This window comes from Mytilus edulis, chromosome 4, assembly GCF_963676685.1.
Source record: "Mytilus edulis chromosome 4, xbMytEdul2.2, whole genome shotgun sequence".
Lineage (NCBI taxonomy): Eukaryota > Metazoa > Mollusca > Bivalvia > Mytilida > Mytilidae > Mytilus > Mytilus edulis.
In genome coordinates, this window is record NC_092347.1 from 86,221,376 (window position 1) to 86,237,489 (window position 16,114).

The 16,114-nt window shown below is 33.8% G+C and overlaps 1 protein-coding gene across 1 annotated transcript; it reads left to right on the forward strand.

Moving 5' to 3' along the window:
* The first annotated feature begins 4,010 nt into the window (after positions 1 to 4,010).
* Positions 4,011 to 7,368, forward strand: LOC139521581 (uncharacterized). The gene is made up of 4 exons (XM_071315058.1): positions 4,011 to 4,014; positions 4,330 to 4,444; positions 5,452 to 6,002; positions 6,846 to 7,368. The coding sequence occupies exons 1-4, from the start codon at positions 4,011 to 4,013 to the stop codon at positions 7,067 to 7,069; spliced, it is 894 nt and encodes a 297-aa protein (XP_071171159.1). The 3' UTR covers positions 7,070 to 7,368.
* The last annotated feature ends 8,746 nt before the right edge of the window (positions 7,369 to 16,114 follow it).

Below are 16,114 nucleotides of genomic sequence, written 5' to 3' on the forward strand. Positions count from 1 at the left end.
ACAACAGGCTGTTCGATATCACAAACTAGTCAAAACATAATTATACTAAATGTTATCATCGATGTAAGGACACCATTCGTAAATATAACTCAACATGAAGACATCTCATACGTTCAGGTATTTCACATCCAATCATTTATGGTAATATTCTTCACAGAGCACAAAAATGTCATTATTCACCTTAAAATCTAACCAAACCTCTAAACAGACGTATTTAAAAGGAGGGATATTGTTACGATACCGTTTTCAGATCAATAGGGATGGCATATTTTGGTATAAATATTGATTCAGTCATGTGCATCGGAAAATAAAAATATTTATTCTAAATCAATGTGTAAGTATGCTACGGGTTTTGTTCTTATAGTATATTTTATGATGGTGTGATATTAAAACCCGAACGGAAGGGAATGTGCTTGATATTCTTTGATTAAGTCATAACCGTTCAATCAGTTTAATTTAGGTCTGGAGCTGTCATGTCAGTAACTGTCTTTTGTTACCTATTCTCACATCAGACTTGGGCGTCTTTTAAACTAGGTTTTACTGTACAAATTGTTGTGTGTTTATTTATTCGACATTGTCTAGATGTACATGTATAGGGAGAGGGTTAAGATCTATATATAAAAAAAAAACAAAAAAAAAAACATGTTTAACCCCTCCGTGTTTTTGCACTTGTCCAAATTCAGGAGCCAATGGCCTTTGTTAGTCTTGTATGATTTTTAATTTTAGTTTCTTATGTATATTTCGGAGTTTATAATGACGTCCATTATCACTGAACTTATATACACATTTTTGTTTAGGGGCCAGCTAAAGCATGCCTCCGGCCTGCCATTACAGATTATCAAGACATAGATTCAGTTGCAGTTCTTTTTGTTTTGTTTGAATATGTATGAAATTCATCGTTTGTTTATAAACTTTCAATAATTACTTTTTTTGTCCATCTTTATTATCATATTGAAGTGGAGTACAATACATCGTTTTCTTTAGTGGTCAGTGTTGTGTACATGCATTTGGATTGAGCTAGGGCATTATATGTATACATAGATTTCACTGATCAGGGCCAACTATTTGTATGTAACATGGTTATACTGAATTGGCATAGATAAAGGCAACAGTAGTATACCGCTGTTCGAAATTCATAAATCGAAAAAACAAATCCAGGTTACAAATTAAAACTGAGGGAAACGCATCAAATGTAAGAGAACTACGACACAACAGAAACACAACATTAAAATGTAACACACACAGAAATGAACTATAATATAACAATGGCCATTTCCCTGACTTGGCACAGGGCATTTTAAAATAAAAATGGTGGATTGAACCTGGTTTTATGGCATGCCAAACCTCCCGTTTTAATGGCAATGTTGATTATGACATTAGAAAGACAATAATACACGACAGGACTACAATACTTTCTCATGTTCTTCAAGTACATGTATTTTACTTCTCTGTCGTTTTGTTTGTTAGTTATTCCTGTGAATGACATATATATAATTCGTTAATTTATCGTACTTTATATCAGTAATAATGTTCAATGACCTTTTTTTCTAGTTATTTTATATGAAGAAAAACACAATTTAAAGAAGATGGCAGATGTTATGCTTAACCAATAAAAAAAACATGAACAAATCTCATAATTAAAAAAAAAAAAAAAATAGATAAACGAAGATAAACTCCTTATCATGGTTTAGAAAACATCATTTTCATTTATCAAGCTTGGATGGGGAAATTATAATAATACAGTTTTTTTTATAAATAGATAATGTATGGTATTACATGTACTTTTAAAATCTTACAATGTGAATTTTTCTCTTGCATTAAAACATAAACATGTTGTTGCTTTAGCGAAGTGTGTCGAGGAAAGGCACAATAGGAACGAAAAAGTGTATATCGACACTATTTTCTTGGCCAAGTCCCTATACATGTCGACGCTGTGGTTCATGTGCAACTTGACATCCGTACAATATTTTTTTTCAAAGAAAGCAACAACAAAAACCCTTGAAGTACAGTAGAAAGGAGTTTTCCACCATATTTTTTACTTCGACCATTAGCTAAGTGTGTGTCTGTAAATGAGTGAAGAAATAAGATTCTTTCCTTAAGATTGCACTCAGGTTTCTTCCAATTTTCTTTACCCTGCAGTAACAGCAATCTGCAGCGTTACGTTTTCCTCTTTTCTTATACACATCTTTTGTTGTTTCATCGTACAACCGTTTCTTTTTATATATTATTCTTTGAGTTTCTAATTCTGCTGAAGGACAAAATTCACCTATTTTTCCTGTATTGACGCTCATGGACATTCAAAGTTAGTTGAAAACCTGTGGAATCACCAGAAACACCAAGACCAGGTAGTAGGTCTACACTTGGTATTTCAAACCAACTGCCTCTCAAGGGTGACTGGGAATAGAAATAAGGTCACTAGGTCTTCTTCCAATCGGCAGTAAAACGCTTGCCAAAGTGGGGCGTCCGTTTAGTTCTCCGGGATGTATGAAGTTTATAGCCACACACGGACGTGTAAAGAGAGTGCCGCTCTCTCTGCACCTTAAGAACCCTTGCAATAACTCTTTGACGAGTCCGTAGGTGGCCTGTTCCAAGGCAAAATTTTTGTCCCTATCCAATGTACCCTCATTTTTTTTAGTGGCAGTCCAAACTTCCGCGACCATCATTCCGGATGACCGACATTTTGTAATTATTGTTAACTTGTTCTCGACCTGAACATGCATGAAATATTTTTCCACTAACCATTAAGCAACCAACAATCAATCAAACCAACTGACAAACAATTAAGTTCTAAAAACAGAAATTGTTTTAGTTCTAGAATTAGTACTTTCTAATATATACAATAAGTCCTAGGAAAAAAATCTACATTCTTCATTGCTTAATATCTAAAAAATAACAGCTGTTCAAAATAATATCTTAAGTTGATCAAATGTAGGAATGTCATCTATCTAATCATGATTTAGGTTCAACATTTTTGTGGAACCTACTTTTTTTGTAACTTTTATATTCTTTTCAAAATATCATTGTTTACTACGTTTAATGTTTTTTTTTTTTTTTAAATATATTCATGAATAGTTGTCCATAGAAGAAGTTGAACACGATCTGACTGACCGTGATTAGTTGGTATTCATTATCTTAAATCTAATAAATAATCTGTTAAAAACTAATTGTTTTAAAGTCACGTTAATGTGTATCTATTGTAAACATTGAATGTGTATTTAATATAAATGTAGGTTACTGGGGCTCTACAATTGAAAAGATGAAATATGTGTAATAGGTCTTTGTTTAAAAATAGAAATGTGCAGAAGTCAAAAATATTTATGACTTTATACATGATTATACAATCAAAACAGAATTAATGTAGTGTGAAATACTTGTGACTGGATTATAGTACATTAGACTGCTAGGCGGTTTCTCCAGTAGACCCTCCGTCTAAGGACATATTAAACACGTGCTTTGTTGTCTTTCAAAAGGCAGTCAACTTTGTTTTTTTCGAAGATTTGTATTTGAGATGAATACGAAGGAATAGAGTGATATATATTATTGGTATATTAGTAACGTCTTTCAACAAATTAAAAGAGTAAAGGTAGTTATATATTCAGAAGATAACGGATATCAATATAGTAAAACATCTACCATTACATGCTCTGAAGTAAGAATAGAACAGCTATTGACGGATCATTATAGTTTCCCTAATATGAACAGTGGCAAATGTTTTATGCATATTCTATAAGAGAAAAAATTAACAAATTCATACAATAGCATTCACGACAACAATTTTATTTTTCACAATATGCGGATTTCGACAATAATGTCTCTTCAGTGATGCTGAGGTAAAAATATTTGAATAACTGAAACTTTTACAAGGTGAAACGTAAAAGGAATATGAAACACTTGGAAAAGTTCTGCAAGGTAGGTCAATCGGAAAGACAGGCTAGAAATTTGAAATATCACTAGAAGATGAGATGTGTTGTTACAAGCAGACTTTTTACGTCACATTCAGAGAGTTTGCAATGGGTAACATACCGTGCGTCTTTCTCTCGACGTGGCTGTGTATTTATACATCCCACAAACTGAACGCCTTACCTAAACAAGGCTTTTTTCTATCGGAAGGGTGAAGTCCGGGAATAATACTATTATCATACCTCAATAAACCCTTTTGGTTGCATATTACTGTTAATCATAATTTTACTACATAGATATGTTTTATGTACAAACGCTGAACAAATTTCTACAATTCAAGTTCTTATTTTAAAATTCATTTGTCTATTTCAGAAACAGCTTGTACGGTTATGCCGTATAAAAGTATATTCACTGGACTGCTGTCATAAGTGTTTGTTATAGACTTTATAAACACAGCAGGACTGACGAGCCAGGAAATAGCAAAGTTTCAAGTTAGTGGCAACTACGAAGCATCTGTATCAGTAGACAGTTCAAACTCGGAGTAGTAAGTATCAATCTAATAAAAAAAACTGATCTCTAATTGCTCCCGTTTTCTGATATGTCGCGTGAGAATCAGAAAACGGGACCGATGAGAGATCGGGTTTTAATTAGATTGAGTGAGTGTAAATCAAACAACTGTGTCCGCATATACTAGCTCAAACTTCTGGAAGTGTACGCAGATTTTGCTCCACATGACATGTTGCTCATTTAAGTACAAATCTGGTGATGTCTTATATTGTAGATAAAATAGTAAAAGTAGACGTTGTTGTTTAATTTTGTAAAGTAAAGGAACTTGGTGTTGATGACATTTCAGTGGCGGATCCAGGTGGGGGGGGGGGGGGGGGTCCGGGGATTGGAACCCCCCTTTTTTTGGCCGATAAATGCATTTGAATGGGAGCATATAGTTGGAACCGCCCCCCCCCCCCTTTACTCTGGGTTGGGGACCCCCCTTTTTAAAATGACTGGTTCCGCCACTGCATTTATGTTGGCAGTTAGTTCAAATCTACACTAAGACAAATGCCAATTTAGCGTGTTATTTTACCTGTCTTAAACTTCATGTCCACTTTCATTCCGTTAATTTTACTCTAGATGTCATTTGTTTTTCGTTTGTTTGTTGTCTTTTACACACGTGAATGTACCCGACATTTGATGTCATCGCTCATTTATATAGCAACGCCATACTCATTATTCATTTTCATGAATCACATACGTTAATTCGTAAAAGAGGGTCGAAAGAATCCAGAGGGACAGTCAAACTCATAGATTGAAAATAAACTTACAACGCCATGGCTAAAAAAGAAAAGACAAACAGACAAATAATAGTACACACGACACAATATAGAAAACTAAAGACTAAGTAAGACGAACCCAACCAAAACTGGGGGAGATCTAAAAAAAGATGTGCTACATATTATGGTAAATATAACTAAATGTCTGCTCTATGGTCGGGTTGTTGTCTCTTTGGCACATTCCCCATTTCCATTCTCAATTTTATAATATTTTTTTTCTTAGTTACGTTATAAGTGCTTCCGGAATACCCGATCATGCGTGGGAGGAGGTAAATCCAAACACACCATCAAACCAAAATTACAACATCAAGATCCCAAAGACACCTACAGTAGCAACAACCAAAGCATGTGTACCATTTGGAAAGATAGGACTGACGAGAACAGGTGTAGCAATATATAACCCTCTGGCCGCTGGATCGGTTAATGCTGTAGAGGGAGATAGCGCAGAGACTTTTGACAGTTGTGATGGCCATGCGTCGCCTGACGGAGCATACCATTACCACAAAATTCCCAATAGTTGTCTATATAACAATACTGTAGATGAACTTATTGGTGTGGCATTTGATGGTTTTCCTATCTATGGACCTAATGTATCAGATATTTCTGATAGATGGATAAACTCGACAGACTTAGATTCTTGTCACGGAAGAGAAGTTAGTGGCGAGTACAGATATCATGTGACCGAGCAGTGGCCATACTTTCTAGGATGTTACCATGGGACTGTTTACGACGACGTTGTCACGGTTACTTATGACTGCGATTTATCATCAAATGGTAAGCGTTATGAAATCATTTGTTGTGTGTGTAGGGCTTGACATTTCACAGGAAGAAGGGGGAATACTTTTTGTTGTTTCTAAGCAAGATTTATTTTACTATTCCTTGGTATTTTTTTTATTACACGTTTACGTCCGAACTTTGAATCATGGGAGAGATTTACCCACAAGGAAGCCTGCTGAATTTTAAGTCAATCAATGAGTAATAAAAAGTGATTTAAACGGACTTATAATGTATATCAACTCAAAACCAACGTGAACAAACAGATACATGGTAAATAAATATTGACTCAAAATCTTACAACGCAATAAGATTTGACAAAGTTACTTACGAGACAAGTACATCCAACCAGAGACAAAATTACGTTAATCATTTAGAAACTATTATGTAATCGTATTACCTTCAACAATAATCAGTATCCATACCGTAAAGTAAGCTAAACCAAACTTCGATCTGAAATAATTCATACAAGAAAATTTACGAGCTGATATAAATTGGCTTAAAATAAACAAAAAAGAATAAGACACAAATCAGCCAACAGCTACTTTCCTCGAGTACAGGTGATTATTGATTCAATAACCAACCGAGTCAACATAAAACTTGCCACTTCTCGACCAACTGTTAAATAAGGATAAGTGCGGCATTTAGTAGGAGCAAACAGTGTTCGTCTCGAAGAGAGATGTATAATTATAAGTAATGTTATCTGAGCTCACACCGACACATCACATCTCATATATCTTGTTTTAAATCAGGGGATATTGATATTTTATGATCATGTTGCCATCCTGAATAGGGATGCACTATTTTAACAACGATAACCCTTTTTTTACTCCTATATTTCAGACTGGAATCAATGGTTGTATTACCTGTGTGAATGTCCAGAAGGCACCGGTACTGGTACTACAAATACTGATTGTCATCCACCCCCTCCACCAGGGCAGCAGTGTCCTAGCTCTATCTCTAATGTTAACTCTAATTATAACTCTAATGCATCTCTGTTAAGTCCATTGACAAATTTTTATAGTATAGTACTTCTGCTGTCAGCCATAATTTTAGAATACATGTAAGAAAGAGAGAAGATGAAAATCACTAACTCATTCAGAAAAATCTTTGTTCTTAAAAAAATACCATGATTTCAAGTTTTATATATGTATAGTGTACGTTGATTTCGAAATGTTATAAGAGTGTATTCTTTGACATTCCATTTAAGAGATTTTTTATTACCAGCATGCAGATTTCTTCTGTGGCACTAAGTGTGCTAATAAAAACCTGTTCACCAATCAATGACACGTGTGGAAGTATTTCAGACTGAGCTGCCTGAAAGTGCAAAAGTTTGTCTATACCTTATTGTTGGTTGCGTTGGATTGACTGTTACAGTACCGTGAATGTAAAGATAGAAAGTTTTTCTCAACAAATATATGTTGCAGAATAATATTTCACATATAGGTGGATACACTAGTTCCTAACATACTAAGTTTCGGTACTTAAACATCCTATGATTTTTTTTTTAATATTTTGCCCTTACTATAAAGGTAAATCCAGAAAAGCGCGCTGGATTGGTGAAATTATATAAACGTGTCCATATTATAAAAGCGTTCATATTAGAAAAGCTAATATAAATCACAAAAGCAAGCACTATATAATACTGAAGTTAAATTATGAGACAGTTCTAAGCATTGTACACTAAAGTACAGGTTTGTGCGTTTATATAAATGACACATTTCGGAGTGTTACAAATATAAAATAGAAGATGTGGTATGATTGCCAAAGAGACAACTGTCCACAAGAGACCAAAAAGACACAGACATTAACAACTATAGGTCACCGTACGGCCTTCAACAATGAGCAAATCCCATACCGCATAGTCAGCTATAAAAGGCCCAGATAAGACAATGTAAAACAATTTAAACGAGAAAACTAACTACCTAAATTTTACTTCATATATATATGACACAAATGAATTTATGTCATATAATATAGATTTATGGAATTCTGTTAAAATCACCATTATCATTTAACAACAGAAATCAATAGACTGCTGAATGTTCATTCTCAAATTTTATGATGTACAGCATCCTGCTTAATTATTCATGGCGCCCATGACACATTGGTAAAGGTGAATATATAAGCCTAAACGTTCAGCATGCTGAAAAGTTACAATGACTATTACCATATGATTGATAAAATAGAAAGAAAGGACATGAATTAGAAAGACAGTTTTTAACGAAAGAAAGGTAGGCACAGTTTAATGAATTACATTTCCTTTTAAATAAATTATAGCGGCACTGTGGCACCGTTAAAGTCCACAATTCCTCTAAAGTCCACAACACCGCTAAAGTCCACAACAAATTTCCGTTAAAGTCCACAACGCCGCTAAAGTCCACAAACTTTCCGCTAAAGTCCACAAAATGACCTCCGCTAAAGTCCACAAGAAAACGCCGTTAAAGTCCACAATAGCAAGTTCCGCTAAAGTCCACAAAAAAGCACCGTTAAAGTCCACACCATTTTTTATTGTTAAAAACATATCATTCGTTATTTTTATCTCGTTAGTACAATACAAAGCATCAGTTTGATACATGAAAGAAGTACAGTATCTGTATATGATTTTGTTCCATTAATTTTGATCTTTGTATTATGATGATGATGGCCAATTTGGACATCATTTTCAAAAAGTTTGTAAATTCGTTAGTTATATTATTACTGCATTCTACAAGTACTTTTTTTTCTTATCCTTAACATTTAATAACTTTTTGACATAATTAATGTACAAAGCAAAGGTGCCTCATAATCTATAACATTTACACGGCATTCAGGTTGCACTTTGTAAATACAGCTGTTTCTCAAAACACGCCTCTTTTGGGGAGTAATTGAATATTCATAGAAAAATCATTTTGTTTACATACTGGTTCCCAGTTATGCTCTCTGTGTTCCATATCGCATAGACAGAACTTGGGAACGTTACCAGTAAATAAACACGTGCATATTGTTTACATTGAAATCTGTGGTAACCTTTCATTCGAGGTAGGGGTAGTTAAGAAAATTAGTGTAAGTTTAAACTCTGAGAAGTTCAGGGCATATAAACGTTGAAAATATGCCGCACAGCCCTATATTTTGACCTTTGAAAAAAATTGTGGTGCATATGAACTTTCAATTCTAGGATAAGATTTTTTTCAAAACTTCATAGTAAAAGTGGTACAGTTTTAGCCGTAAAAGGAGTTCCTATGGGAAATTGCATTGTCAATATTTACAGAAATGCAACCTTCATTCAGGCAACAATCTAGATTATACCATTAAACAAAAAAACTAGTAAGTTTATAAATTCCCCAAGTTCTCCTGTCGCAAAACTTTTAACCAAATATATCTAACGTTATTAATATCTGTGTTCGCTATAGACAACTACAAAAAATAATGTGTTATGATTTTCAGAACGGAAAAATGAAGCCGGTATGAAAAATTCTAAACTAGATGTGTCAAAGCAACACGAATGGCCCCGTCCCAAAAAGTTGAAAAATCTGCAAATTCAATATAAACACATGTGGACACAAACATGATGGTAGCCTCACATATCAAAAATCAGCTCAAAATCTGGAGGGGAATAGAGAAAAAATCCGTATAACTGTGATTTTCAATAATTTATCAAAGTCCAAAGCCCGTAATTTCAGCGAAAATTTGTGGAGCTTGACCTATAACTCATCATGGAGCAGAACGAAACTTAAACTTGATCTGTAACTCATCATGGTTAACTCACATACCAAAAATCAGCCCAATATCTGAAAGCGTTTAGAAAAAAAGTCCGTATAACTGTGATTTTCAACAATTTCTCGAAGTCCAAAGCCCGTAATTTCGGCAAAAATTAGTGGAGCCGAACGAAACGTAAACTTGATCTGTAACTTATCATAGTTAACTTACATACCAAACATCAGCCCCATATCTGAAGGCGTTTAGAAAAAAAGTCCGTATTACTGTGATTTTCAACAATTTCTCAAAGTCCAAAGCTCGTAACTTCGGCAAAAATTAGTGAAGCGGAACGAAATTTAAACTTGATCTGTAACTCATCATGGTTAACTCACATACCAAAAATCAGCCTAATATCTGAAGTCGTTTAGAAAAAAACTCCGTATAATGGTTTGTTGCGGAATGACGGAATGACGGAATTACGGAAAGACGGAAAGACGGAATTACGGAAAGACGGACAAAGGGTAAAACTATATGACACCGACTACTTCGTTGCGAGGTCATAATAAAAAAAAGATCTATTATGCTTTAAATAACGTTTTTATCGATTAGTATCGGAAATGGATGCGTTGAATGGGTTTCTATCAAAATGTCACAATAAAACCTGATTTGATCGATATAGGAAGATATGGTATGAGTGCCAATGAGACAACTCTCCATCCAAGTTAAAATTTATAAAAGTAAACCATTATAGGTCAAGGAACGGGCTTCGACACGGAACCTTGGCTCACACCGAACAGCAAGCTATAAAGGTCCCCAAAAGTTACAAGTATAAAACCATTCAAACGGGAAAACCGTTTTATAACCATTTTACAACCGTTTTATAAATATGTATAAAATCACAAAACGCTAAATATGTTCTACAGTAATCAATAAAATTGTATTGAAATGAACAGAAACATTCTTTGATATTATATAATTCGTAAAAGTTTCTGCTTAAAACTTCATACTAGTCTTCCATTTAGCTTTTTCAAAATACTAAAAAAGTATCTTCAAAAGAGAATAAAGAAAGGAAATTAACTCTGAAAGCGATACCGTGAACTTTGATGTGACGTACATTTTATCAATCAATATGACTATTATATAGGATAGTTCAACAATTGTTGGTGTTCGGGCTCAATGCAAGATGAACTTTCCTATCGCGTTTATTCTATATCCACACCCTGCCTTTATCCTATATCCACGCCCTCCAATGTCCATAGACACATATTTATATTAGTGCTGGATTTCTCAACACACAAATACATCGGCAAGTGAATGCAAAAAACAAAACAAAATACATTTGACGGCATTTACAGTTGGATTTTCACAAACCATTTGAATTGTCTGAATATATATTTGTTTATTTGGTCATACTTTTCTTTGGTAAGTTTTGTTTTTTTTCCTGGTGCAAATCAAATGTTTGGATAAAATATAAACTTTTTGTTATGTCATCAGAAATTGATAATTAACGCTTCAAAATAGATATATTACCAAATAAAGTTATGAGAGTTCTGCTTCTATTGGTACTAATTTTTATTAAAAACTTACATGAAATAGTCCCTAAATATTTGTTATGAAAAAAAACGTAGATTTTCATGATATATATATAACAACAAATTGTAGGTGACAAATACTTCTGACCATCAAATCAGTCATCTGATTAAGATGAAGAATTGCCAATAAAATTAAATGTGCATAGAGGGTCGATGTCTTCTGTGTCTATTTCTACGGAGGCTACTTTCCCCGCGTAATAAGTTCAAATAACAACTAAATGTGCATGCGTTTTTGACAGTTCAAACAGGGTAAGCAAACTCTGAGTAAACGATGCATTAAACGGCACACAACGTTTACCAAACTTTGGTTAGAAAGAAATGCACTCTTGATCTCTTGATAGATATATGTAAAGTTGTAAACAGTTTCAGAAAAGGTATCACTCCAGGGGATTGAAATTCTGCTTTTGATAAAATTTTGGGGAAATATGTGACATCTTTGCCCTCTTTTGCAATATTGTTTAGAAAATACATGCATGTTGTTGCCATACAGCAAAAAGAAAAAGAAATATCTAGCTTTAACCCTTTAACTACTGGATATCAAATCTATGAAAAATACTGATTACATACGTATGCACAATATGTGACACAAACGGTACGCTTTATATGTAAGATAGCAAGGACAAGGGGTGGTAAAGTTTATGTATATTGCTGTCTATCATAAGTGCTAACCCATAGACAAATCTCATTTTGTGGTGTCATTTCTAAAAAAAAAAGAGCAATGAAACTTCCATTACATATCAGTGTCAACTATATAAGAAAGTTTTTATAAGCATCGGATTCCTCTTTGTTGAGTGAGTGCAAGTCTCGCATACTGCCCACACATAGTGGTCATCGTGTCAGCCACTGCTTTACCTAGATTTCTCGGCGCCCGTTTCTGTCTACACCTTCTTCTATGCACTCTTCCAATCTCCGTCATTACTATTTACCTGTCTCTCTGAGCTCTTACCACCTTGCCCACATATCCAACTGCCTTATTTCTATGTAGATGTTTTATAAATGCATGATTTTACTCGGATTTTCTACTGAATACAACCAAATCGGAGAATGTGTCCAGCTAGTATATATAACATTATAAAGTATTATTACAGAAGAACGGCCACCCAAATTCGTATTTGATCCGTGTTTTATGGTAATAAGCATTGTGTATACGGCGTTTCATAAAATTTGGTTGAGGCAAAATAAAATTAGAGAACGGAAACTAATATTGTTGGGACGTACGTACGGACAAGGATTACACTTAATGCCCACCCCGAAGCGGAGGGGGGTAAAAATGTCGGACGTTTTTATGCTAAAATTATGCATACCCGGCCAAATCCCGTTTATCCCTACGACCCATATACGATCTGGTCGATTTGGTCTGGTCGAAATCAGGCTGAGATCGTGAATAGCTGATTTGGTCTTGATAATCGATCAAAGATCGTGTAAAGATCGTGAATTGATCGGAATTATCGAATAGTACTAATTTCTTGTCGAGATGAAGTTGTGATGGAGTCATTAAGGAGTCGTGAATGGTCGAGTTAAAGTCGTGTAAAGTCGGATGGCGGTCAGGTAGAAGTCGTAAACAGGCCCGATCAAGAATTTGGTTGAGTTTGGTCGTGGAAATTTGGACAATCGGGATCATCGAGTTGATCTGAGCGGCAGTGTGAACCTAGCTTTATAGATATTTGCAAAGGAAATTTAAATGTCAAATATAGGCTCCTAATTATGTCTCCAGCATATACATAAAGGGAACGCTATGTTGGAGTTTCTTGTGGATGAACAAATGTTTACTAAAGAATAAAAAGAGTGTAACAGCTAGATAACTTTTCAGAAATGTTGTCTGTTTGATTGATAGAAAATCGCAACACAAAGATCACATTTATGGTGATAAAGCAAATACTATTATCTTTTAATTTACCAAAAATATACTTTATGCTGACAAGATATACTTTCTAAGAAAAAAAGTCCATGTAAAAAACAGAAATTGATCTTTTGAAAATGTAAAAAAAATGTTTGGACTTTAACGGTGCTTTTTTGTGGACTTTAGCGGAACTTTTTGTTGTGGACTTTAACGGTGTTTTCTTGTGGACTTTAGCGGAGGTCATTTTGTGGACTTTAGCGGAAAGTTTGTGGACTTTAACGGCGTTGTGGACTTTAACGGGAAATTGTTGTGGACTTTAGCGGTGTTGTGGACTTTAGAGGAATTGTAGACTTTAACGGTGCCACACGGCACTAATTTTAGATACGTACCCATCACGGCTTTTATATAACCATAGATGTAATACCCATCTATGATATAACTAATAATGTCCATTCGGTCTATTGTTTTGACAGTTGCATCATTGCATTTAGAGTCTGTAAATGTGCATTATCAGCTAACTTTTATCTCATGTAACCGTAGGTAAATAAAATCTGTAATTTGTAGTTTGTTTACTACTAAGTACATTTAAGACAATACTTTTAACCTTCTTCCAAACTCTCACTCACTGAAACACAAACACACAAACGCATGAGATACACATTGATGTATGCCGTCGAGCCTCATGGTTTAAAACCCTTTTAACCATATGCATCGATTTACACATTTTGGAAAAAAACCTTTTTGTTCTCTTATTGTAAATTCTATCTCCTTTTTTTCTAAACAGTTTGAATATCATCTATACTTTTCACAAAACAACGGTAGTCTTATTGCATCTGCAGTAATTTCACGAATATGGCCAGGAGAGAAAAGGCAACCTATTGGGATTTGAATCCTTAAGACTAATTGGAGTTTTCAAAATGCATTAAATCGCTATTATTGTTAAATACAAATTTTGAATGAAAACATTTATAATAATAAATGATCTATGTCAGCAAATAGACCAAGGCTTTATCGTATTTGCATTGACATTGAAATCATAATAATTTGTGAATGTTTAGAAAAATATCCATATACACCAACGTTTTATTCATAGACCTAAGTTCGATCCGGTATATAGAAATACTTCAACGTTTCTTCATTAAAGGTGTTCGACTCCCGTGCAAGGGAGGGGCATACAGTTTTATGCTTACATAAGGAATTTGCTAAACTTGCGGCTCAATAGATAAAACCCTTATACCAACTCTTGTAGTATCTGTAAGTGTCATGACTATGTCTGCCCCCTGACCAATGTACACTCATTTTTCCATTTGGAGTAAAACTATTTCGCCAGTAAGCCACATTGGAAAACATACAGGTCTAATGTAGTAACTGTTAATAATTATTGTTGACGTTTTGTATATGCATAAAATATTTGCCATTGGACGTTAATCATATATCAACCAATAAATCTTTGTAGAATTAATTTTCAGTATTTATCCTTTTTTTTCTGAAAATCATGTTAAATAATTATATACATTATCATACAAATTGTATGTATACATGTATTTTAATCGTGATACACAAACTTTTTTTTTAGATAAGAAATACATTCTATCGTAGGAATTTGAATCTAATCTTGATGGACGAAAAGTACGCAAATTGATACATATTTTAAGTAGGACATTTAATTGTTAGATAAACCACGAAAAGGAGATCAAGTGTCTCTTTAAAAAACATGTCCAACCTTCAAAAGTTCAATGGACCTGCAATTATAATGACTCGACGAAAACTGTATCAAACCAGTTGTTGTGAAGTAAATGCTGTGTTCATTCTTAATTGTATGTATAAAAACTCATGTTGAATTTAACCACCGTTTTCGTTTTTAAAAATTCCTGCATTAAGTCAGGAATAAAACAGTGGATCTGATTAACTTTGAATTCTTCCTAGTAATAATCACCTTAAGGATGAAAATTAATAAATCAAGAATTTAAAATTGATACTATCAGCTGGTACATAAAAATAAGCTAAAAATATTGATAGGTCATGGACTTCCTTTTCGAGATATTTGAGATTTAAAATATGGCGGGAAAAGGCTGGCTCGGACTTTTACCTTATGTTTGCATTGGTGTGAACAAAAGAAAGAAAATTGAGAATCTTCTGAAAGTTTGGTAAATGACCTTTCATGAGCTATTTAGTCTTATATGAAAAAATACATGGGTGTTATGGGGCAAAATATGTTTCCTTGTCAAGTTTGTATGGAAAAACACCAAGGAGTCTGAAAATTTGACACAAATTCCAAAACCTCACCTAAGTACATCCTTAAATTGCTACTATTTTTGCCCTGGACTGCTTTAAATAAACTTCTACAGATTCTGTGATAATTAAAGTTCCTGGACTCCAAACAAAGACTTATTACAAGAATGCAAACTTTCTAGCATGTATCCAGATACTATTTTTATTTTTGGTTTAAGGCAGAGTTTCAGATCTATCGTGCATACTTGAGAAATATCATCCAAAATGTGACAGTCGTTTGTCGAGAGATACTTTTCAATATGGATGCTTTTTTAGCATTAATTGATGAAATGATGTTTTTTTTTCACTCCTCTTCGCGTGACAGAACAGCTGAATATTATAATTATTGAATGGATAATAAGGCCATAAATGTTATCATTATTATTTGTATAGGTTGGATAACAGAAACATATTTATTTTCCTTCTTTCATAGATTAAGAAGTTATTTAGATACTAAGGTTACAAATCCCTGATTTTTTTAAAAATAAAAAGCTGTATAACGTTGTTGTGTATCTACGATTTCATGGCTTTCAACGTGTTTGTTTTGTGCTTTTCTGATAAAAAATGTAAATCCAGAAAAGAACAAAATTTAGTAATTGAATATTTTTTTCAATAGAATGAGTCTGAATGACCCATGGCTTCAACTACATGTTATATATTGAAAAACAAAATATGAAATTTAAGATTTGAAAAGAAGAAAAATGCAAAACCATAATATATGGAAAGTGTGA

What these genes read in the sequence shown, in the direction of transcription:
- LOC139521581 (XM_071315058.1), top strand. An exon ending in GACAGTTCAAACTCGGAGTA is followed by an intron (nt 4,445 to 5,451) that starts GTAAGTATCAAT and finishes TTTTTTTCTTAG; the next exon opens with TTACGTTATAAGTGCTTCCG. An exon ending in CTGCGATTTATCATCAAATG is followed by an intron (nt 6,003 to 6,845) that starts GTAAGCGTTATG and finishes CCTATATTTCAG; the next exon opens with ACTGGAATCAATGGTTGTAT.